This window comes from Narcine bancroftii, chromosome 12, assembly GCF_036971445.1.
Source record: "Narcine bancroftii isolate sNarBan1 chromosome 12, sNarBan1.hap1, whole genome shotgun sequence".
NCBI classification, from domain to species: Eukaryota; Metazoa; Chordata; class Chondrichthyes; order Torpediniformes; family Narcinidae; genus Narcine; species Narcine bancroftii.
In genome coordinates, this window is record NC_091480.1 from 98,751,510 (window position 1) to 98,777,844 (window position 26,335).

Consider the following 26,335-nt stretch of genomic DNA (forward strand, 5'->3'; position numbering starts at 1 on the left):
TGGACCCAACACCAGAGAGCTGTGATCTTTCAACGTTTTGTTTTGGATTTGAACGCATAATTATATAACATAATGCAGACTATCAAAATGGAAGTTGACCATACAGCAGAGACTACTGGCCCCGATAATATTCCAAAGATGCTCTGTACTGGAGTCTGCATCCAAGCTGCTGCCCATAGCTGCAACAACTGCCATCTACCCGATCTTAGTCAAGCCTGTCCATCAATACCAATAGCCAACTCGTCAGCCTACTTTCACTCATCAATAATGTAATCTGCAGCATTCTCACCCATAACTTCCTCACGTGAAGAAGGCTTGTCATCTCAGACCCAGGATATCACACAGGAATTATTCAGCGCTTCATTTGCTCATCACTGACGTTCATTTCAATGAACGAGATAAGTGATAATTACACGTCGATTCGCAGTTCCTGGCATAATAAGCTTTTGTTCTCCTTTGAGCTCATTTATAGAACCTGTCATTGGAGATGGCGATTAGTTGGGCCAGTTATTGAATTATTTACTTCAGGCAGTAGTTACATAGAACATTTGGAATAATGACATTGCTGTGTTAGTAATTGGCATATTTGTTTATCTATATCTCTGTCATTGAATTTAAAGTGTGAAAATTCATCACGTTTTCAGAAACTATAATAATTTTAATCCTTTAGTAAAAATGCAATTGAAAATACTGTGAACTTATTAAAGCTACGTTTCTATTGCATATGAGCAGCAAAGGCCAGGCCACCGTGTTAACAGCATATTTAATTCTGGTGGGATTGGAGAGGAAAGGATCTCACCCAAAAGCAACCACTCCCAGTTATTGTGAGGGTGCCGCTATCCTAAGTCATGATACTGATTTATTATTATCCTTTTTTTTAACCATCGAGCTAATACTGAGAATCTTGCCAATGAATAGGTGAGCCGATTGCTCATTTTGGGTGGTGCCAATGTGAATTACCGGACTGAAGTTTTGAACAACGCGCCAATACTCTGCGTTCAGGCCCACCTTGGTAACTCGGACATGGTGGCGCTCCTGCTAGAGTTTGGTGCAAATGTGGATGCCTGCTCAGAGAGCGGATTGACTCCATTGGGATATGCAGCAACTTCTGGACACCTCACAGTTGTTCACCTACTCTCCAAAAAGCGGGCAAAGGTAAGTCTGAAAATGTAAATAACAAACTTCAATATGTTATAACAATCTATACTCTAAGAACTAGTCTGTTTTTGTCATGTTGATTGGCCATAAGTTATTTTCATTTATTCCAGGTGAAATTCAAGTACACTTTTCCTGCATTTCCCTTTTCCATCAAACCTCTATATGTATAATCGTGATTAAAGCTGATTCTACACAGATAGCTGTGCCAGAGTATTTAGACTTGCAGTATTGATGACTCTAATGTACCTCTGGCAAAAGGTCTTTGGGCTGAAACTATTGAAACCTTTATTTTGAGGGAAATTTGAATCTTCAAACTCGTTTATTATTATCTTGCAATTGCAAACCACAAACCGGACAAACGGTTGCTTGGTGTAAAAACCTGCAAAGACATAGCACACATATTTACTAGCAATTTATCTGCAGTTATATGTATAAAAATAAACAAATATTAATAAATACTAGTAGATTCTTGGAGGGATAGTTTGAGCAGTTCATCAGTGGTTTAACAGTATCACCGCTTGTGGAAAGAAGCTGTTTCTCAGCCTGGTGGTTCTAGCTCTGATACTCCTGGATCTCTTTCCCGATGGGAGTTGCTGGAATTGCAATGTATGGGGTGGGAGGGGTCCTTAACAATTTTGCGCACCCTCTTCAGACATCAATCCCGGTAGATCACATCGAGGGGGTGGAGAGAGACTCCAGTGATCCTTTCTGCCTCTCTTATGGTCCTGTAGATGGACCTCTGATCCAATGCTCTACAAATTGCCCCCCTCCCCATCCAAACTCTTCATTCCTCCTGAAGCAATCCCTATGCCTTAAGTGCTTTGTGATTAGTAAGGGATTGTTTGAGGTATGTGAGTGGAAAGAAAAAAGTTTGAAAACCACTGTTTTAATCATCCCTAATTGACTCATTATGTGCACGGTCTCATAACTCCAAAGGATATAGACCAATAACAATTTTTCTCAAGCAAAATATTTCAGTACCAATTGGGTCGAGAGCAGTGATTCTCAACCTTCCCTTCCCACCTTAAGCCATCCTTTACCAATCACAGAGCACTGGTGGCATGGGGATTGCATAAGATGGAATGTGAGTTTGGGGCAGTTTGAAAACCACTGCTCTATAACAACCATCGATAGAGCTCATGTAGAAAGTTGACAGGATGGTGAACAGTAACCTTGCCTTCAATTAAATCTTCCTAATAGAGTAAAACCTCTGGTATCTGGCAACGACGGAGATTGGTAGCTGCTGGATAAGTGTATTTGCTGGTCGCTTGAGATTGTGTGTTGCGTGGATTAGCCAACTGCTGGGGGCGTCAATTTTAAACTTTCGTATTTTTCTTTCCTACTTATTTTCTGCCTTTTTTTGCCAGTTGCATGAATTCTGGATAACAGGTTTTACTGTCCATTTCATTGAGGGATGTGATTCTGATTGAGTGGTTCCTTTGCTCTTCTCCCAAGGTGGACCACTTGGATAAGAATGGGCAGTGTGCGTTAGTCCATGCAGCACTTCGTGGCCACCTGGAAATTGTTAAGTTTCTGATCCAGGCAGATTGGACACTGGCAGGAGAACAACAGGGCGTGTTTAAGAAGAGCCATGCGGTTCAACAGGCGCTTATAGCTGCTGCAAGCATGGGATACACTGAGGTGTGTAACGTGTGTTTGAAATTATTTTATGAAGTAAAAAATCTAACTGGGTATGAAAATATTATACACAGAGAGGTGTCTGCTGCACTTCCACAGGGGAAAGAGCCACAGATCTATGCTTTCTGACTAACTGTTTAAAATTTGTTGATTTATGAGCATTCAAAAATATATTACTTGGAATTTAATATTTCTGTGAGAAATCTTGAAGAAAATGGGCTGAATAAACACCAGATAAAAATGGTTATGGAACTAGATAGAAAATGATCAGAATAACTGCAGCAAGGCTAACTTAAATATGCCCAGACAAGATGTGGTCCACAAGGACTGGAATCATATTGGTTGGCCAGACACAATGATAAATGATAAGAAAAGGTAGTTCATATACAGGTTGAACATTTCAGTAGGGAGGAGTCAGATTTCCAAATTCATATCCCACTGAACAACTGCAGAAATAGGTACTAAAATGAAACAAAAGAGAATCTGCTAATAATCGAAAAGGGAAGAAGGGGGAAGCAAATCTCAATGGGGCATGATCAAAGGGGCAACAAAAAATGATTTATTGAAATAATAAAGGTGTATTCAAATGAAGGTTAGACAAATAGTGCAGGTAATAATTGGAGATGATAGAGAATTTCACACTGAGTTTTTTCGCATGGAGCTAGACAGTGCAGTCAAGCCAATAACTTCACAGCATCCGTGCTGACCATGAGATACTTATCCATATCAAGTCCATTTAACAAAATTTGCTTCTCATCCTACTATGACTTGTGGATTCAATCAATCTCCAGATGTTGCAAGATTATAAGTCTCCTCCACCTTCTCAGGCAGTGCATTCCGGATCGCAACCACCCACAAATCAACAGAATCTCACCTTTGACCTACTTCATATTGCTCTTCATAATAATAAAAGTTTCTGAGCAAATTTACCTATTCAGACGGTTTCAAAAAATCCACAGTGTTTTGGCTAAAATGCATCAGACGATAGCACTTCAAACATTATCAGAATCCGGATTTATTGTCAGGAACAAGTCCTGAAATTCGGTGTTTTGCGGCAGCGTCTTAGTGCAAATGTTCATATTATGACCATCTTACGACATTATTATAAAAAATAAAATAATAATAACAGGACACGAAAAGTGAGACCATGTCTTGGGTTCATTGATTATTCAGGAATCTGATGCGGAGGGGAAGAAGCTGTCCTTGTGCCGCCGAGTGCTCGTCTTTAAGTTCCTGTACCTTTCTCCCCGATGGTAGCAGAGTGAAGAGGGCAACCAGCCAGAATGCTCTCCTCAGTACACTTGAAGAAGTTTACAAGAGTCTTCAGAGACATACCGAACCGCTTCAGACACCTCACAAAGTATAGCCGCTGGCGAGCCTTCTTTGTGATTGCATCAACATGGAGGCTCCAGGACAGATCCTCAGAGATGTTAACACCTAGGAATTTGAAGTTCTTGACCCTCTCCACTACTGAGCCCTCGATGAGGACTCGGTCGTGTTCCCCTGACTCCCTCCTGAAGTCCACAATCATCTCCTTGGTTTTGCTGACGTTGACCTCAAGGTTGTTGTCGTTACACCATTCAATGAGCTGATCCATCTCCCTCCTGTTCGCTTCCTCATTACTGTCTGTGATTCTACTGACAACTGTGATGTCATCAGCAAACTTGTAGATGGCCTTGGAATTGTGCCTGGTCACACAGTCAAGGGTGTATAATGAGTAGAGCAGTGGGCTAAGCCCACATCCTTGGGGTGCGCCTGTGTTGATGATCAGTGAGGAGGAACCATTGTTTCCAATTTGAACTGTGATCTTCCAATGAGAAAGTCGAGGATCCAATTGCAGAGGGGGGTACAGAGGCCTAGAGTTTGTAGCTTCTTGACCCGCACTGTGAGGGAGTAATGGTATTGAAGGGCGAGCTGTAGTCGATGACGAGCTGTCGTCTGTATGAATTTCTGTTTTCGAGGTGATCCAGAGTTGAGTGGAGATCTTGTATCTGCTGTGGAGCCATTGTGACGATAGGTGAATTGCAGTGGGTTCAGATCTTTACTTAGGTATGTTTTATTCTGGCCATGACCAGCCTCTTGAAGCACTTCATCACTGTAGAATTTAGTGCTGCTGGGCGCTAGTCGTTTTAGAAGTATCCTTTCTAAGGAACCATAGAATGTGACTAGGGAAATTGATGAGCATAAGATAACTCAGTTGAAAACAAATGAAACTCAAGATAATTTTGTACAGCTCTATCAGATGTCACACACCTTTCCCTGTCCAAGGAAAACAAACCCAGCCTGTTATGAAGGATCTTTCCTCATAACTGAGACATTCGATCCCAGGCAACATTGAGGTCAATTTCATCTGTGTCTTCGCTCATGAGATTCTGTCCTTCCAGCTGTGGCCTAACCAATGTTTTCTGAAGTTGTGCCAAGGATGAACTGAGACTTAATAGAGATCTACAAGATTATGAGAGGCATAGATAAGGTAGACAGTCAGCACCCTTTACCCGGGGCGAGAATAGCAAACACTAGACACCTATGTAAGGTGAGGGGAGGAAGGTTTAGGGGAACATCAAAGGTGTTATTTTTAAACATAGAGAGTAGTAGGTGCCTGGAATACATTGCCTGGGTGGTGGAGGCTGGTGCAATCGAGACATTTAAAAGACTCTCAGGCACATGGAAGCAAGTAAACTAGAGAATAATGAGTGTGAGGTAAGGAACGATCCATTGCAGTGCATCTGTATTTAAAAAAAATCACTGCCAAGTATGAAAGCTACTTAGAGCATGCCAAAATTATTGACCCAAGCCATCTTGGACAAGGGCAAGAGGCACAGTGGAGCACTGTGACCTTGAAGTTCCCTTCCAGATCACACAGTCCTGATAGGTATCTACCTCACTCTTCCTTCTTCATCACCAGTTTGAAATCCTGGATCTTGTCACTCAGTACCACCTTGGGGGGTTTTAAGAAAGAGGACCATAGACAATTCGAGTTGAGCTTTGACAACCTTGTACTATAAATGAATGAAAGAAAGCGATGATAAGATTTCAGATAATTGCGTTTCTATCAAAGAGAGACTCAGAAAAACCAAGTAATAGAATAGAATGTCACATGGTTGATGTACTGAGCATGGAGGCTTTCAAAATGCTAAATAATAAACTTGCTCACTAAATTAAATGAAAGAGGTATATACCGATGGTAGTGGCAGTCTGGGTATGAAATTGGATGCAGGACAGAACACAAGGTGATTGATGATGCTTGCATTTATTTCGATCATATACATTTGTAATCTGCAAGGATCAGTAATAGAGCTCTTGGCCTTTCTTTTTGAAATAAAATTAAATTAGACATACAGCTCTGTAACCGGCCAATTCGGCCCTACGAGTCCATGCTGCCCAAATTACATCTCATTTACCTATCTATACCCACGTACGTTTTTGAAGGGAGGGAGGAAACCGGAGCCCCCAGTGAAAACCTATGTAGACACGGGGAAAATGTAGAAACTCCTTACAGACAGGGTGAGATTTGACCCCAGGTCCAGTTCTGATTGCTGGTGCTATACAGGCATTGCACTAATTACAGTGCTGCCCTTTCTGATGTCTGTTAGTTCAGAATTCAGTGTTAATGGTGGGTAATAATATAATGTTAGGAACAGACATCAAGGGAAGTAAAATGGTGTAAAACACAGGATTCTGTGGACACTGCAGTTAAGTGAAAAAACACACAAATGCTGGAGAAACTCAGCAGGTCAATCCGTGCCTTTATGTAGCAAAGATGAAGCTGCATTGCTGAGCCTTCATTGGGGCCAGGCGACACGGTTAACGTAGCAGTTAGTGCAACGCTGTTACAATGCCAGCGACTGGGACTGGGGTTCTAAACCCGCACTGTATGTAAGCATAAAGTATGTCCTCCTCACGTCTGCATGGGTTTTCCCCGGGTGCTCTGGTTTCCTCCCACTGTTCAAAAATACTGGGAGTGTAGGTGAATCGGGTGTAATTGGGAAGCACGTGCTTGTGGGCTGAAAGGGACTATTACCGTCCTATATATCTAAATTTAAACTATTAGTTCCAGAGAAAGTAGCCAGAAGAGGAGATGACAAATGGGAGCATTTGCTGTGGGCTGTGCACCAGGAGACACTGAATGACACTGAGAGTGATCAGAGAGTTGGCTAACCTGATGATGTGGTGCTGTAACTTGAGTTTATGTTGGACTTCACTGGAACAGTGTCGTGGACTAAAACTGGGAGGACAGCATGGAGCGAGAGGGAATCAAAGCGACAGGCAATGAAAAGCTGCAGTATATAGAGCTAATGAAATTTCACATGGAAGTGTGGAATACATCTTAAGAAGAATGAGGAAAGCAATTGTAAACATACTGGTACCATTTCAAATGAGGGTGCAGGAATAGAGAAATGCTACAGGAATTGATCTTCAAAGTTGCAGGCTCAGGTACAATTCTTACTTAGGAAAAAGAATTCATGACTTTATTATTTCATTCTATGCAAGCAAATTATGTTGATTATCAGCTAATATATTGTAATAAGTTCTGGGCACCACACAGTCAAGACATTATATCCTTAGACAACAAGTGAGATTTACTGACATTGTACCAAAGTTGAGAGGCATCAGTTAAGTGGAGAGAAGAGAGAATCTGGAGCAGAGCAGCTAAGAAGAGAGGTGTTCAAAATCATCGATGAAATGGGGGGGAAAAAGTTGTTGATGGTAATCATTAGCCAAAGAACATTGATCGTTTACCAAATAAAAACAGAAGCAATAACAGGAAATATTTCTGTGATCTGGAAAAAAAAATCTGTGAGAAGTTAGTAGATGAACGTTTGCTAGTAACTTTCAAAAGGAGAAAAGTTTGACGTGAGAGGAATGAGGAAAGAGATCTAAAATGTCTAAGTCCCTGCTGAAAACCTACCACAAGCACTGTGTGATAAATGGCCTTGTCTTTAATTGGCAGGGATTGGGGGTGAGAGGTGGTGGTGAGAACTTTAATCTTGGGACTCGTTTGTTCTCAGCTGAGGTATCTCGTGCTCATCCACTGCCCTAGTTAGGAAGGTAGGCATATTCTGTGGTTACTTAGAAAGGGTTTAGAAAGAATATATGTTTGAGGCACGGTCATCTGATTCATTTTAGCCAAAACCTTGAGATTTTTTTTTTTAAACTCTGAATAGGTAAATTTGCTCAGAAACCACTCTTATTCTGAAGTTGGCCAAAAGTGAGATTTTTGTGTTGCATCGAATGTGTGGCATCATTGGTAGACCAAAACACCTTGCTGTGGGTTAGTACTTACTCGACAATGCAAGATCAACTCAAAAAAATCAGAAACAAATTATTGTTACTAATTTCATTCTTTGGAACTTTATTTCAGATTGTCTCGTATCTACTGGATCTTCCAGAGAAGGATGAGGAAGAAGTACAACGAGCTCAGATTAACAGTTGCGACACTCTTTGGGGAGAAACGGGTACGTGAAGGGCAAATTAATTGATGGAGTGACAGCTGCGTGTGTGTTCGACATGGATCACCTTATGAACCAACTGCTGGTCATGAATTCACAGCTACCTGCCCTATTGGATGCATGAGTCACAGTCTGTATTGGTGTGTGGAGAGATGACATGCCTGTGTGCTGGATTTATCCCTCTGTTTTATACCGGTTGAATTCTGAAAACAGGAATGATTCTGAACAGGAATCATGATTTCACCTTCAGAACTTTTTCAAAGTAGATTCCTGCAGTTTGCTGTAAGGTGTCCAACAGTTCCTCCCTGGCTAACTTGATTCGTCTGCTTTGTTTTATTTATTCTAAGTTTGTTCCTAGGTTTCGTCAGATTACGTGCCTAAAGTTGCAACACGTTGCTTTACTTTACAGAGAAGACCTCTACTTACAAGTGTCCCGACATACAATATTCCAACGTTACAGTGGTTTTGTTCTTGCATTTTTTGGTGAAATCTCGTGTTTTCCAGCAAAAGCTTGCGTTATTTTGCCCAATTTCAACTTGCACTGTGAGTCCTGGAAGGAAACACCATCGGAAGTCGGGGTCTACCTACTTTAAAACAGAGGATTAAATGGTGCTAGGACCATGAGGGGCTCAAGATGTTGGACCTGTATCCAAGGATCAATAGCGACATTAAATCAATTAAACGCTTTGTCATTGTTCAAAATAATTTAGATTTTTGTTTGAATTTAATGAATTATTTGAACACTCTCAGTTTAAAATTATTAAAATCACCACAGTGAGGAATTGAATTCAGGTCCTACCTATTATATTAAGTTCCAAAGGTATTTTGCATTGGGCAGACTACCTTTTTTAATGTATATATTCAGAGCAAACCCAAAATGGAGGCTATTTATGGCTCAGACAATGGAAAGAATTAGTTTCTGGTGCAAAAAGTTGATTTTCTTTTGCAGACTTTATAGACTTTGAAGATTAGGGAGGAAAAGAGTCTGAATCTAATGAAAACATTTTTAACATGAATTTTTGGAAATGGCTTTCTTCCTATTGCACTGTTAAGCAATTATAAAACACAGGAAGGACAATAATAGAGGCAAGGAATCTGAAACAAAAGTAGAGCATTTGACAGGAATGAGTTCATCCAAAAAGCCACCACGAAAAGCAGATGTAGCCAAAAAATAAAGGTAAAATCAATAGGATAACCACACTGTTTCAAGTAAAATCAATAGGATAATCACACTGTTTCAAGTAAAATCAATAGAGTAATCACACTGTTTCAAGTAAACTCAATAGGATAATCACACTGTTTCAAGTAAAATCAATAGGATAACCACATTGTTTCAAGTAAAATCAATAGGATAACCACATTGTTTCAAGTAAAATCAATAGGATAACCACACTGTTTCAAGTAAAATCAATAGGATAATCACACTGTTTCAAGTAAAATCAATAGGGTAATCACACTGTTTCAAGTAAAATCAATAGGATAATCACACTGTTTCAAGTAAAATCAATAGGATAACCACACTGTTTCAAGTAAAATCAATAGGGTAATCACACTGTTTCAAGTAAAATCAATAGGATAACCACACTGTTTCAAGTAAAATCAATAGGATAACCACACTGTTTCAAGTAAAATCAATAGGATAATCACACTGTTTCAAGTAAAATCAATAGGATAACCACACTGTTTCAAGTAAAATCAATGGGATAACCACATTGTTTCAAGTAAAATCAATAGGATAACCACACTGTTTCAAGTAAAATCAATAGGATAATCACACTGTTTCAAGTAAAATCAATAGGGTAATCACACTGTTTCAAGTAAAATCAATAGGATAACCACACTGTTTCAAGTAAAATCAATAGGATAACCACATTGTTTCAAGTAAAATCAATAGGATAACCACACTGTTTCAAGTAAAATCAATAGGATAATCACACTGTTTCAAGTAAAATCAATAGGGTAATCACACTGTTTCAAGTAAAATCAATAGGGTAATCACACTGTTTCAAGTAAAATCAATAGGATAACCACACTGTTTCAAGTAAAATCAATAGGGTAATCACACTGTTTCAAGTAAAATCAATAGGATAACCACACTGTTTCAAGTAAAATCAATAGGGTAATCACACTGTTTCAAGTAAAATCAATAGGATAACCACACTGTTTCAAGTAAAATCAATAGGATAATCACACTGTTTCAAGTAAAATCAATAGGATAATCACACTGTTTCAAGTAAAATCAATAGGATAACCACACTGTTTCAGGTAAAATCAATAGGATAACCACACTGTTTCAAGTAAAATCAATAGGATAACCACACTGTTTCAAGTAAAATCAATAGGATAACCACACTGTTTCAGGTAAAATCAATAGGATAACCACACTGTTTCAAGTAAAATCAATAGGATAACCACACTGTTTCAAGTAAAATCAATAGGATAATCACACTGTTTCATGTAAAATCAATAGGATAATCACACTGTTTCAAGTAAAATCAATAGGATAACCACACTGTTTCAAGTAAAATCATTAGGATAATCACACTGTTTCAGGTAAAATCAATAGGATAACCACACTGTTTCAAGTAAAATCAATAGGATAACCACACTGTTTCAAGTAAAATCAATAGGATAACCACACTGTTTCAAGTAAAATCAATAGGATAACCACACTGTTTCAAGTAAAATCAATAGGATAACCACACTGTTTCAAGTAAAATCAATAGGATAATCACACTGTTTCAAGTAAAATCAATAGGATAATCACACTGTTTCAAGTAAAATCAATAGGATAATCACACTGTTTCAAGTAAAATCAATAGGATAACCACACTGTTTCAAGTAAACCGTGAAATTGCAAAATAGAGAGGGAAACAAAACAGGCAATAACTTGGAACCAAGTGCATTCACTAATTATTCAGTTACTCTGGTTGGAATAACCCAGCATTGAAAGTATTTCTCTGAAGGATCCAGAGAAAATGAAAACGTGGGCATCTCTTTGTGTCCAAAGGACTCTTCACTCGTTTCTTACTGCCAGAATGATTTATAGAATTGGAAAATTTCACATAGGAATAGAAATCTGTTTCCAAGCATGAGTAACTTCGGAGCAGCAAGCCATATGAGAGCTTTTTAAACTGGATGCTTCAAGTTTAAAAGTTGGCTCACTGCCACCTCACTCTCTTTAGAGTGTGAGATCACCTCTTTCGGCAGTTTTGGGGCACGCATTTCTATGTAATAGGCCGGTCTGAAGATTGGTGCCAGTTTCTGAGCCTTGATATACTGACTTGGAAACTTAGTCAGTTCGAATTACTTTAACTAGTTTCCCAAGTGTAATAATCTACATCTGCCTTATGTCACCATATATATGCAGTCTCCCCCTCCTTCTCTCACCCCATCATTCAGATTTACTCCCCCATGACCTCGACTCTGTAAACTGTTGCTTTGCTATTTAAAATAACTCAAAGAGAGCATTTGTCTTTTATCACACTTCTTTATATTTCTCATAGCTATAGCATAAATATTTGATTTTTTAATATTTGTTTTGAATATTTTTTCCAGCTTTATAACCAGCAAGGATATTTTTGGGAGTCTTGGTTAATTTATCTATACTTGATAGGAACTGACAACACACAAATTTCATGCACAAATTCACAAAGCACTAACTTTCAAGTTTAGGAACAACCCAATAATTCATTGTTAGCATGAGTTTTCTCAAGACTAAAAAAGTATTTTTGAGACACCTCAATAGCGCCCCCTAGTCGAGGGTCCTTGATCCAGCAGCCAAACTCATTTTCCAAAAATTGTTCCATCACATATTCTTCCAACACTGCAGAATTTTCAATTTAATTTAATTTTATAAGTAGACATAAATAGGGAAATGTGACTGAATACATGAAAGCAGATTAACCAGAGACCAGATACAAGAAAGTTTGAAAATAAATGAAAATTATAAGATAATAAATGACCAAGTGCACCATGGGTAAATATGGGGTATTTCTCTCTACCCAATCATCTGTTATCAGGCTATCAGGGAACATCAATAATACTGTCTGCTTTATTTCCAACTTCAAAACCTACACTTGCAGACATTACCTGAGGCATCGTGATGAGATCACAACCCTGCTGTGGTTTTTGTTAATGTAGAGCAGTTCAGGAAAATTTTGACTCTGTCCATTGCGTTAACATGTACACCATGAAAATGTACTGCGTGGACAGATAGAATGTGATCATTAGACTCACTTCCATGCATCCTTCTTCATTCATCTTTTCCATATATCTTTATATTCCCTCCTGCATTTTGTCTATACTATTTGCTTCAACCTGTGATCTAGAATTTCACTTTCTTACTGCTGATGTGTAAAATCATCGTGGCTGAATTTTTTAGTGGAAATTGATCCAATTTAATTTAAATTACATTTCATGTGTGATTGTATATAAATTGGTTAAGTTCAGATGACTTCTTGTTTCCCTTTAACATTTCTGCCTAGTGAAATTATTACGTTTTTACTTACTGAAATAGTTGTACCACACAGAAGCAGCCTTTCAGCCTGATTCATCCAGGCTGTCCAAGGTACCCACTGACACTGGCCCCATTTGCCTGCATTTGGCCTATATCACTCTGTTCCTTTCCTATCCATGTACCTATTCAAATACTTTTTAAATGCTGTGATTAGACTTGCTTCCAGCACTTCCTTATCTACCCACCAATCTCTGTGGAAAAATCTGTCCCTTAGATTAAACTACCCTATCCCTACTGATCATCATCCATACCCCTCATAATGTTATCAACCTCGATAAGGTCCTCCCTCAGCCTTCTGAGCTCCAGTGACTACAATCTCAGTCTATCCAATCTCTCCTTATAACTAAAGCTCTCCATTCCAGGCCATATCCTGATGAATCTCTTCTTCACTCTTTCAAGTGTCACACATGAGGTTATTGTATCCTTCCTGTAGTGACGGATTGCTTCATCCAAAACTCAAGAGAGTATTCCAAGTAAGGCCTGACCAATGTCTATTGCAGCTGCAACACGTTGACCCAAATGTTATACTCAGTACTCCTGCCAAAGCAGGCAGGCAAGCTGAATGCCACCTTCACTGCTCTATCCACCTGTGTCAAAGTCCTCTGGACGTCAACACTTCTGAGGCCCCTGCCATTTACTGTATATGTCCAGCCACTATTAGATGACCCAAAATGCATTGCCTCACCCTTGTTCAAGTTTATTTTTGTCATACAATTCTATAAGTACAACTGGACGAAATAGTGTTCTTTGGTCCTCGGTGTAAAAGCATGCAAAACACATAGACATAGCAAGTGATTTATATGCTTAAAATAAATAAATATTGTTAAATGAATTGTAGAGTCTTGGAAGGATTTTGTGAGCAGTCTCACTGCTCGTGGGAAGAAGCCGTTCCTCAGCCTGATGGTTCTGGCTCTGATACTTCCCCTATCTCTTTCCTGACGAGAGTAGCTGGAAGATACTCTGTGCAGGGTGATGGGGGTCCTCAATGATTTTGCGAATCCTCTTCAGACAATGACCCTGGTAGAGCATGTTGATGGGCGTGAGGGAGACTCCAGTGATCCTCTCGGCCCCTCTTATGGTCCTGTGGATTGACCTCCGATCCAAAGCTCTACAGCAACTGTATCACACTGTGATGCAGCCGGCCAGGACACTCGGGATAGAGTTCTTGTAGAATATTGACAGGATGGGCCGGTTTCCTTGACTGCCTCATTCCTCTCAGGAAGTGCAATCGCTGTTGTGTCTTCCTGACAAGTCAGGAGATGTCGATCCAGGAGAGGTCACTACTTAAATGAATTACATTCAATCTGTTTCCGCTCGCCCATTTATTCAACTGATCTCGCAGCCTTCCTCACAATTTACAGCTCCACCAATTTTCATGTAGTCAACAAAGTTACTTATCAGGCCACAGGCATTCTCATCCAAATCATTTACATCCACGTGATCAATAAAAGTCCCAGTTTTGACTCCTGCCTACACCATTGGTTACAACCTTCCAGTGAGAAAAAAAAAACAACTCCCCCCCCCTCTGCCTCCTATTGCCTGACCAATTTGGATTCAGTTTGTCAGATCATCTAACTTCCCAGACCAGCGTATCGTGCAAGGTACAGTCAAAAGCCTTGCTAAGGTCAATGGACCGCATCTCCATGGTTGCCCTTTGTAATTTACTCAAGAGACACAATCAAATTTGTGAGGTAAGGATATCTATGATGACACCTGCCTTGCCAAGTGATCATTGAGATTTATTTTCATTAGTTTCCCTATGATTGACAAAAGGCTCACTGGCCTGTCGCTTTTTCTTTTGTCTTATCCCTCTTGATTATAGGATCAACATCAGCTACCCTACAGTTTACCAGTGCCTCACCTGTTATTAATAATGATTCCAAAATCTCCATCAGTATTCCAGCCACATTCTCCTTTCCTTTCCATTATACCCTGGGGTAGATTTCATCAGGCGCTGGGATTTGTCTATCTTAATGTGTATCGATAACTCTCACATTTCATCTTTTGATTTTGAATATTTTATTTTATTTTTTTCGAGACTCGTATAGAACATAATTTCACACATCATATAAATAGTATTTTAAAATTACAGAGTCCCATATAATTGTCCAAATCTCATCCCCCCCCCCCTCTCAACTGCTAAAATTTAAAAACAAAATTGTCCAAAAAAAGAAGGGGTGTTTGATCTTGATCTTCTAGAATTCAACGCTATTAACTATATTATTTAAACCTTTTTGGAGAAGTTAATTAAATCCTTAAGCCTGTATGATTCAAATGAGGTTGCCATATTTTAACAAAGTGATCTTTTCCAGGGAGGCACAACTTTGCATGTCCTATAAGTAGGGGGGAGTCGGACTCCCATGTAACAGTGACACATCTCCTGGCTCCCGCTAGTGCAATCCTCACAAACTGGATTTGATATTCTGTAGTTTTGTGCCCATAATTATAAGATGCTCAATAAATACAGTTCTGGTCCCAATGGAAAACTCACTTCTAGAATTTTTATCAAAATTTTTGCCAAGTCATACCAAAAGGATCTTACTTTCATGCATAGCCAGGTTGAATGTATAAACGTTCCAACCTCTATTCCACACCTAAAACACAAGTGTGGAATTTCAGATTTGGAACTGTGTAATTTTTGTGGAGTGATGTAAAATTGGTGCATAAAATTGTATTGTTCCAATCTATATCTGACGTTAATAAATGATGTCATAGTGTATCAGAGCACATTTTTGACCAATATTGTTCTTGAATCCTTTTCCCCAAGACACTTCATCTTCCTTAATACAAGCTCTGAACCATCAAGTAGAACACTCTGAACCCTTCAGTCTAGCCCCACCCCATTCTTCTTGCTGCTGCATTCTTCCTCTGGTTCCACATACTTGCCTTTTGGTTCCTGTGGGGACCTACTCTCTCCCGAGCTACCCTCTTCTAATGTACTTAGAAAAGCTTTTCAAGTTCTATTTAATTCTGTTGATGGGGGGCATTTCATGTTCTCCTTTTGCCTTTAAGTTGCTTTCTTAAGGTTTCTCCTACATTTTCTAACTTCAAAGGCCTAACAACAATTTCCGATACTTGACAGGCGTTACCTTTCTTTTCCTGATCAAGATTCCCTAATCTTACTATCCTTGCTAATGTTAACTTCTAACTTCGTGGATATTGTTTTCCCTCCAGCTGTTGCTCCATCCCGTCAAAATCAGTCCTTTCCCCCAATTTAAGATTTTAGCTTGAGGTCCTGTCTTACTTTTTCCCATGTCTATTTCAAATCATACAGAGTTGTGGTCACTGTTGGTGAAGGGTTCTATCGTAGACATTTCCACCAATTGTCTATCCTCATTCCCTGAGAAGAAAGCTCTTTCCTGCACCTCTATCTTTACTACAGTTGTATGTGAGGTCTGTAAAACTTTCTTATGATAAGTCTAGCTCTTTTGGAATTTTTTAGATATACAGCAGTGTCCCCAGAGGAAACCCACACAGACACAGGTGCCTCTAGACCACAAGCCTATGCCACCCATATGTTTTTAAGGATATGAAGAAGCCCAGACAGACACGGAAGGAATGTACAAACTCCTGACAGACATCTCCGACTTGGAACCCTGGTCACTGGTGTGCAGTAACAGCATTACGAACCTGTTCAACTTGTAAAACTTTGTAATAATAATTGAAAAATACAAAAATACAACATGGTTTCTATCTGAATAAAATATTGATCAGCATATTTTTCCTCAACATCCCTTTTTTTCCTGTTTTACTGATTAGGACAGAGGTGTGATGTACCTCTCAGAAGCACTGGAAAACTATGGTCAAATCCTTTGCAATTTACTTCCTTAGCAACTTCACAGGGTGATTTTTAGTTTCTAATTTGAGTACGGCCAACTTTTTTAGTCCCTCGTATTCATCTATTTTTATCTTATCCAATCCATTAACACCAATGTGTTCTCTGTTACTACGATAGCAGCAGTAACTCTTTCCCAAAATGTACTGTCATTTTTAATAATATCACTTTAATTTTCTGATAATTTTGCAAAATATCTTTGAATTTTAGGCTATACGTTGAAGACAACTGAAATATAAAAACATATAAAAATATAGAAGTGCTTTAATAGTTAGTTCTGTTGTAATGCGTCACCTTTAGGATGTGTTCTATTCAGCCTCTCAGCTGGAATGCAGTTTATCATTCTGGCCATCCTCACACACACGCAAAATCATTTACGACCCTTCCACCGGGCACACAGCATCTCTCAGCTGCTCCTGTCGGGGAAGAGATACAGGAGGATCAGAGCCAGCACCACCAGGCTGAGGAACAGCTTCTTCCAATGGGCAAAGAGATGTTGAACGACCAAAGGAGCTGCACACACTAACCCTCCGGGACTCTCATATTCATGAAACAATATTTATTTATTTGTGTCGCTGAGTACTTGTCCTGTGTATGTATTGTTTTTCGAAATGCGTGTTATATCTGATTGTGTGTCTGCATGTTTTGCACCAAGGACCAGAGACCAGGTTGTGCAAACAGGTGACAATAAACTTGACTTGAATCTCCTTCATGAAAGGCATTGATCTGAGCAATGAGTTGGCTTTGTGTGTCAGGAGTGAAGGAAGGCAAAGTAAATTGGCCTCAATTTCTCCTGAGAAAAGATAACTGAAATGAGGAATGTGAAGCTAATTAGAAAATTTAGTCCAGGCAAGCTTTGTTTTACTTCAATAATGAATTCAGGTTTCAAGAAGCAGGATGACAGACAAAAATAGGAACCAGTTACAAAGAAATCCATTGGAATAGGCCATAGTGCTGGGTTCTGGAAGCAATCTGAAACCTTTCTGACTTGAATGATATGGTAGGTGAGTCTGAAATGGACAGGATGATCTTATTCAATTCAGTGTATTTTTTTTATTTTGAAAATTCTCAGGCCGATTCTGAAATCATGTGTTTAAATATTCCCAGCATTGACTGCTGCAGCTGGACGAGGAAAACTTGAAGTATGCAGACTGCTTTTGGAACAAGGAGCCGCAGTGTCACAGTCTAACAGACGAGGGATCGTCCCACTGTTCAGTGCAGTGCGACAAGGACACTGGCAGGTGAGCTGGCTTTGCTGTGGTATGACAAAGCCATTTCATTCCACCACCCTGCCGAGGGGAACTCCAAATGTCTTGCTCCACTCTTGTCTTCCCACCTTTTAGTCAGATACTCACCATTATTGGTTCTCAACCCACATTATCTTCAGTGCCCCCTTAAGTATAACCTGGGAGCTTCCAGTTTTTCATGCACACTGGTGATCTGCTCAGAGATAAAATTAAATTTTGATCACTGCCAAACAAAAGGCAAAGCTTTGATTTTTTTATGATACCCCACCCACCTAAATTTAATACTTTCATTCAGGTCCTGTTGAGCTCTAATTTTTAATATATCTAAAAAAAAATTTAAACATACAGCACAGAAACAGGCCATTTTGGCTCACGAGTCCATGCTGTCTGATTACACCCAGTTGACCTACAACTCCCAGTATGTTTGAATGGTGGGAGAAAACCAGTGTCCCCAGAGGAAACCCACACAGACACAGGGAGAATTTACCAACTTCTTACAGACAGTGCTGGATTTGATCTCCAGTCCCTTTATCTGGTGGTGGTATAGAGTTGTGCTAACCATCCCACCCTCCATGCTGATCTTCCGTTTCAGTTTTGAAAACAACCACATCTATTTTTAAAGATATTTTGAAATGTAGTCGTCACTGGCAAGGCCAGTATTTATTACCCATCCCCCCCTTGAATAGGTGGTATTGAGACACCCTTGACCTGCTGAAGATCTTCTAGTAAAGTGCTTTTGTGTGAAGAGTTGCTGGTCTAATACCAGCATTGACAAATTACTGGCAGGGCATTTTCAAATTTAGAAGGTGTGTGACTTGCAAGAGTGCCTTTCATCTGCGGTGATCCCATGCTCCTGGGGCCCTTGGCCTCCTTTGTGGTAAAGGCTACAGGCTTGGGAAGTACAATCAGAAGCCTAGGCCATGCAGTCCATTATGCAAATGGTACACACTCCAAATGTGTGGCATTGGTGGAGGAAAGAACAAATATTTATCTTAGTGGACTGAGTGCCCATTAAGCAGATTTCTTTGACCTGGATGCCTTTAAGCTTATTGAACTGCATCAGTACAGGTGTGTTGGAAGTATTCTTGACAGCTCCTGGTGCACTTGTCAGTGGTGCAGAGGCTTTGAGGCGGGAGGGCTTTCCAGCTTCTGACCTTTTCTGCAGCCCACAATGTTTATGCAACTGGTTCAATTATGTTTCTGATGAATATAACCTCCATGTTAAGACCATACAACATAGGAGCAGAAATGAGCTGTTCAGCCCATTGTGCCTGCCCCACCATTCAATCGTGAGCTGATCGATTTTCCCACAGCCCCTCTCCCCAACCTTCTTGCTGGAGATGCCTGCCCTTTGCCACTTAACCTAACAATTCCAAAGCTGGGGGGGGGGGCTCCAAGATGCTTCCTTTCTTGATGTTGACTGGGCCTAGCAAGTGTTTGCTGAAAACAAAGTTGGAGCATTCATGTTCAGCCAAACTGAGAACTGTCTTAACTTCTTCCCCAGGTCCCCACTATCATTGATGCCAAACTTCCAGACAATTCGATTCAATTATTATGACATCAGGAAATTGCTGTGAGTTTTAGAAACTGACAGCTACCAGCCCAGCTGTAAATTTATACCCCAAAACTAACCATGCCTCTGGTCAAACTGATCTGTGGTAGTTACAAACACTGGCATCTACCTGATTTAATTTTACATCTGAGCAGATCACTCCTGTAGATGGAAAAATTGGAAGTGACTCCAGGGGAATTATCCTCTTTGGTGATACTGAAGATTGTTCATGTCCACAAAAAGCAGAACAAATCCAACCTGGTTAATTACTCTCAGTCATCAACAGAATGTTGGAAGTTGTCTCCTGCAGTGCTATCATATATGGAACGTTCACCAATAATATAATCACCAATGCCAGGTTGGATTTCTCCAGAACATTGTGTCTCGGGCCCAGTAATGGCCCAAAGAGCAAATTTTCTGAGAGTTACTGCCCTGAACCAAGTAACATTTGACCAAGTGTGGCATCTGGGAATTCTGGTTTATTGGTAACAAAGAGGAAATAGTCCAGCAGTTGGATCCATACCTTCAATGAAGAAGATGGATGTGGCCATTGGACATCAACCATCCCATCCCAGGGCATCATCGAATCTGTTCCTTAGGCTGTACCCTAAACCCAAACCTCTTTATCATCATCAATGTCCTCCTTTCTTTCTATTAGAAGATCAGAGGATGGGATGTTTGCTATTAATGGCAAAATGATCAGATCCATTCAGAACTCCTCAGCTACTGAAGCAGCCTTCAACTACATACAGTAAGACTCAGACAAAAATCAATACAGTAACTCCAACAGGAGAAAATCTAACCACAAATTAAATTTAAAATTTTTACATTTTAAATGTATTCTTTTTTTAATTTAGACTTTAAGCACAGTTACAGGCCATTTCACCCCACGAGTCCGTGCTGCCCAATTACACCCAATTAACCTAAAACCCCTGATAAGTTTTGAATGGTGGGATGAAACCAGAGCCCTGGGCAAAAACCCACGTGGATCCGGGGAGAACATATTCGAACCCCAGTCCCAATTGCTGATCCTGTTACAGCCACACGCTAACTGTGGAATTACGATTTCTAAATCCCTCGTCCTCGACCAGATTGGCCACACAATTACCATGGCTACAAGAACATATCGGAGATTGGGATTCTGTGACAAATGACTCATCCCCTGATATCCCCAAGTGTTCCCACCATCTACATGGCACAAGTCATCGGTGTGATATAATATTCCCTGCTTTACTGCTGTTCCTTCCATTTACCACCTGTAAATTGGAGGAACACTTGATTTTTCCTTCTGGGCTCTCTCCAGCCAGATGGGATTAACATCGACTTTTCTAGTTTCTGCTAACCTGCTCACCTCTTCCCCCCATCCCTTCTTCCATCTCTCCTCCCCCTCTTCCCTTTCTGTTCATCCAACCATCCCTCCTCCCCTTGATCGCTGCTGTCCCCTCCCTCTCTTCGCCACCTATTACCTCCTACCTTTGCCACCCTGCCTCCCCCTTCCACTCTTTCATTCAGACAACTTGATAAAGGACTCAATCTCGAAACGTCGGTCATGTATTTTTACCTTTGATCTGCTGAGTTTTTCCAGCATTGTGCTTTTACTTTAACCACAGAACCTACAGATTTTCATGTTTTACTTCCATTCCCGGTTTACCGAGATGAATGCAGCTCCAACAACACACGAGAACCTTAGCACCACCCAGAACAAAGCCGACTGATTATCACCCCATCAACTTCCTAACATTCATTCCACCCACACTTGTGCACAGTGGCTGCAGTGTGTCGTATTTAGAAAGGGAACCATAGTTACTCACTCAGCCTACAGAACAGGGCCTCCCAAACCTGTGATCCCTTCCAAAAAAAGACAAGGTAAGAAGGAGTTCGTCTCTGCTGGTTCTCAGCCAAGTTGTGCAAGTTGGAAATATAAAGTTGTTCCTTCACTGGGTCCAAATCTTGGAATTTTCTATCCAAAAGAATGGCATTACCTTTCACCAAAAGAACATCAAAAGTTCAAGGTGGTGGCACAATGTTGCCTTCTCAAAATTTTTTGCTGATCTTCCCAGTGAAACCCAGATGCTGGAACAAATTAGTAAATAAATGCTGATTCCCAATTAAACAATACTTCAATTCCCTACATTGTTTCAGCCTCTGATCTCCTCCAATTCCACAACCCGCTAAGACAGACATTCTCAACTTTTTTATGGCTCTGCCGCCCTACCCAAACCCAGGACTGCTCAAAGTTTATGGGCGTCCTTCCCTGTCAAGTTTTGGTTTTTCTGTTCTTCTCCCCTCCTGACTATATAAAAACAAAACAAATGTTAAGTAAGGTGAAAAGAAAATGGCTTTTATATAAACATGTTGTGGCCCCCATTGAGAATTGCTGCTCTAAGGTACCTCTAGTCCACTGTTCATGGCTTTTGGTCCCTGATTTTAGATTTACCTTCAGCTACCAAGATGTGAACATGTAAAGTCCCCTTTTTAAACCTCTCCAACTCTCTTTCCTCCTTTAAACCTGCCCCTTGTGACCAAAGTTCGGTCTTCTGCCTGGTATTTTCTGAAATAGATTTTGTCCAATAACTTTGTGGTGAAACCCCTCACGAGGAATTCTGCTGAATGAGGTACTTTATTAATAGAAGTTGCTACTGCAGGTTAATTTCTATCCTATTCTTGCTGATCTCTCCATAAAATTTTACAAAATTACAAACTGCTCTGAAATAAATGGATGATGTTTGTATTTTCAGATAGTGGATTTGCTGTTAACTCACGGGGCAGATTCAAATATGGCCGATAAACAGGGTAGGACACCTTTAATGATGGCAGCATCAGAGGGACACTTAGACACGGTGGAATTCTTGCTTGCTCAAGGTTAGTATCAGAGCGAGGTCCTTCAATCATTATTCAAATGTTCAAAATGGCGTGATTGTCACAAGGCATTGGTGAGGCCAAATTTGGAGTACTGTGTGCAGTTTTGGTCACCCAATTATAGGAAAGATAGAAACAAAACAGAGAGAGTGCAGAGAAGGTTCACGAGAATGTTGACAGGATTTCAGGGTCTGAGTTCCAGGGAAAGGTTGTGCAGACTGGGGCTTTTTTCTCTGGAGCGTAGAAGATTGAGAGGGGACTTGATCGAGGTGTTTAAGATTTTAAAAGGGACAGACAGAGTCAATGTGGATAGGTTTTTTCAATTAAGAAAGGGGGAGATTCAAACTAGAGGACATGGTTTAAGATTGAAGAGGGAAAATTATAAGGGGAACATGAGGGGAAATTTCTTGACGCAGAGGGTGGTGGGGATGTGGAATGAGCTTCCGGCAGACGTGGTTGAGGCGGGATCATGGGTTACATTTAAGGAAAGACTGGATCGTTCCATGGAGAGGAGAGGACTGGAGGGGTATGGACCGGGTGCTGGTCAGTGGGACTAGGAGGGTGGGGATTTGCTACGGCACGGACTAGTAGGACCGAACTGGCCTGTTCTGTGCTGTAAGGGGTTATAGGGTTATATGGTTATAGTCGAACCAAATCAGAATCAGGTTTATTGTTAGGAACGTGTGTCACAAAATTTATTGTTTTGTAGCAGCAGTGATGTGGATTACAGGCGCAAAAATGGGTATAAATTATATTTCTGTAAATAAACTCATTAAAAATATATAAATAAACAAGTGCAAAGGAAGAGGTTAAAGAAAAAAGTGAGGTAGTGTTTGTGGTTCATTGTCCATTCAGATAGATATCTGATGGCAGAGGGGAAGAAGCTGTTTCTGTAATGTTGGGTGCTCATCGTCTGGCTCCTGTACTTCCTTTCTGATGGTTGCAGAGTGACCAGGCGATGACCTGGTTGGTGGGGGTAAATGTCCTTAGAGGAGTGAAGACTAATAATACCCAAGGTGGCGTTGGCCGGGTTCACAACCCTCTGTGGCATTGGCACCCCCATGTTAGAATGCTGCAACCAGAATGCTTCTCCTTCCTGAAGGCCTAAAATAGGCCTTTTGGCCTAACTAGTCCAGGCAGACCAGTTAGACTCAAGTTTGCTTTGATTATTCAGAATCTTATTTTGTATAAAAATGGTTTTCACTCCAACTTGGGCATTATATTTGTGGGGATAATGGGGGATGTGCATTACACCACTTCACATCCCACCATTTTTTCTCTCCAGAATATATTAATTTCTGTCGGACTGTCTTACCTGTGAGGTAACTTTGTATCCCAGACATAGGAGTAGGTGCTGGTGTTTCTGAGATCATGGCTGATCTTCATTTCTACTTCATTCCATCTGCTTTTCTCCCTATCTGTGATGCACTTGCCCCAGAAAATATCTTTGATCTCAACATTAAATTGCATGTCACACTTAACTGTCTATTTTATGATCTTTTACAAATAACTCATGGGAATAGTATTTTTAAATCAACATAAGAAAGCCACAGTAATAAGTATTGCCAATTAATGAACAGTGTATTAAATATGGGGATTGCAGATACTAGGTATTTGGGATAACAGTTCCCATCTAGTAGGTCACATTACCAGATGCACTTAATCCAGCCACTGCCTTGTAACTCATTGCAAGGCATCTGTGTTCAATATGTATTTCATAGAATGGCATTGGAAAAGACATTGGCCCTAAGCCTTGAGCGAATGTCTTTTCCCTACACCAGGAGACAGAACTGTTTCCTCTTTGACTGCCACGTATAATGCTTCTATCAAAACAACTCAGATCAAGATGAAATTAAGTCTATGTAGCAAAAATACCCCAAAGGATCAGTCCTGCTCCCCCTGTTTCTCATCATTGTGCTGTCCTTCATCTTCAATGGTTCTTCCTTCGCCTTGACGGATTACTTTGGGAAAAGTATATACATAGTCGATGCATTAAGATATTTGAATAAATCTCCTCTGCTTACTTTTATACATGAACAAAATGAAGGAATTCATAATTTTACCAAAATAATATAACGTCTAGGTAGTGGCATACTTAAAATGCACATACTGCTAAAAAGTATTCCAGATGAGTCCTGTATTCAAGAAATGACAGGAAATTAGATAATCCTGCTACAGGAACCCTGCATTTACAATATTCACAAAGGATGCAATAAGCTTGAATTTTTTTGAGATGGACAGCTGTTTCTATAATACATTATCAATTAACGTATAGGGTTTCTGCCACCTTATTGTATCCACCTCATCAAATAAAAGATCGAGCAATAGACAATGTAAAAGGAGAGGGCAAACGTTCAAAGACAATTCTAGTATAAAGTCTAGCAGCAAGAATAACTTTTTTTGAAAATCACAACAGGTCAAAAAATATGTTAAAGTTTGACATCACCAGAATTGTGATGGTTTGTTGCATTTGAAGGCTGTTAATTATAAATATTCCTTTATTCCAAAATACAGGTAAATAGATGCTGTTTTCAAAAGGTCCTGGGAGCTGAAAATCAAAGCCTTAGCAAGGGAGCTTGGACGTAATTCAGAAATAGTTTCTGTACTTTTACAGTTGATTTGTTTTGCTGAATAAGGGATTCGTTTGTAGCACATGTTAAACATTACAGAATCTGAGGTTAGAAGTGTCTGATAAATGGAGCCTGTGTCAGGGATGCTATATGTCACAATCACTTTGCATTGGGTGTTCTCTGTTCTATAGGAGCAGCCCTTTCACTCATGGATAAGGAAGGATTGACTGCCCTCAGCTGGGCATGTCTGAAGGGTCACTTGCCTGTAGTTCAGTCCTTAGTAGAAAGAGGAGCAGCAACAGATCACGCAGATAAAAATGGACGGACCCCTCTGGATCTTGCTGCATTTTATGGTGATGCAGATGTTGTAAGTATCTTGTACACACAATGTTTTTAACACTCTGTGGACATGAACCTTCCCTGTGGTGTAATTTTGGTCTCCTAAAAGGTCAGATCATAATCTCTCATCAAACAGCTGTGCCAGAAACACTCAATCTTGCAAGATTGCTTCAGTCAATACATTGATAGCTTGTTCTTCTCAAACTTCAAAACCAAATCAGCTGCTTTTAAATAACAGATGGGGCAATATATAAATGCTGATACTCTGAGCATATAAAAATACCTTAATTAGAAATGATATGGCTATGTTTTTGGTGCTTCTAAGCATGGATTAGCTGTGTTCTGGGCCATAGCAGGAAATACTTTTAACCAGTTCTTTGACTGGTATGAAAATCTGGGGGTAAAATCACTTAGCTCCTTCCCTTGTGCTGTGCAGTCTATTCCAGGAACCTTGTTTTATACACTTCAGTGTAGTGCAGGTCTATCACAACTGTTCTCAGAACCGTTATGACAATCAGTGAGTCCCTTTCCTCCCCCCACACTCACAGACTGTCAAAAATGTTTGACATTCAGGACAATATTTTTTCAAGTGATATTAACGACACACTAAGCATGATCTTTCTATTCAGTTAACTGGAGACTCCATGCTTGTCTAGTGCGGGCTCAGCAACCAGACGTTCCACCCTGGTAGCTCGGAGAGCTGCAGAATATCACACTGTCAGCATTACCAACCCAGATTTGTGAGAATGTCCAGATAAGTCCCATGATCTCAGGACAGGAGATCTGACCTTGTTATCTATATCTTTCTTTTTCAATCTTTTTATAATAATAAAACATATGTCTCCTGGTGTAGGGAAAAGACATGATGTATATCGAGATATAAGTACAGAAAGTATCAACACTTTATACAAAGCTATTATATCACTAATTACTTCTACACACTGAATTAAAGAATGACATGAAATATTATAATATATAATACCTGTCCCACTACCTAAATCGGAGTTGTATGGTGAAATTCTGCGACTGAAAAAGAAAGCACGAAAAAAGAACATAAAATTATCTTTGAAATTGTTACTGTTCTAGAGGTTCTGAAAATAGTTCACAAATGGTCCCCACATATTTTGAAAATTCATATTCATATCAGTTACTTAAAATAGGATTTTCT

At 40.0% G+C, this 26,335-nt stretch overlaps 1 protein-coding gene across 30 annotated transcripts in view; it reads left to right on the top strand.

The window, feature by feature from the left end:
• Nucleotides 1-26,335, top strand: part of LOC138746747 (protein TANC2-like) — a 502,350-nt gene that overhangs the window by 428,591 nt on the left and 47,424 nt on the right. For all 30 annotated transcript variants that reach the window (XM_069905106.1, XM_069905108.1, XM_069905110.1 and 27 more), the window contains 6 exons: nt 919-1,155; nt 2,614-2,799; nt 8,159-8,252; nt 17,708-17,841; nt 22,138-22,261; nt 25,020-25,195. In XM_069905106.1, the coding sequence (XP_069761207.1) occupies nt 919-1,155; nt 2,614-2,799; nt 8,159-8,252; nt 17,708-17,841; nt 22,138-22,261; nt 25,020-25,195 (951 nt within the window). The remainder of the gene's footprint in view (nt 1-918; nt 1,156-2,613; nt 2,800-8,158; nt 8,253-17,707; nt 17,842-22,137; nt 22,262-25,019; nt 25,196-26,335) is intronic.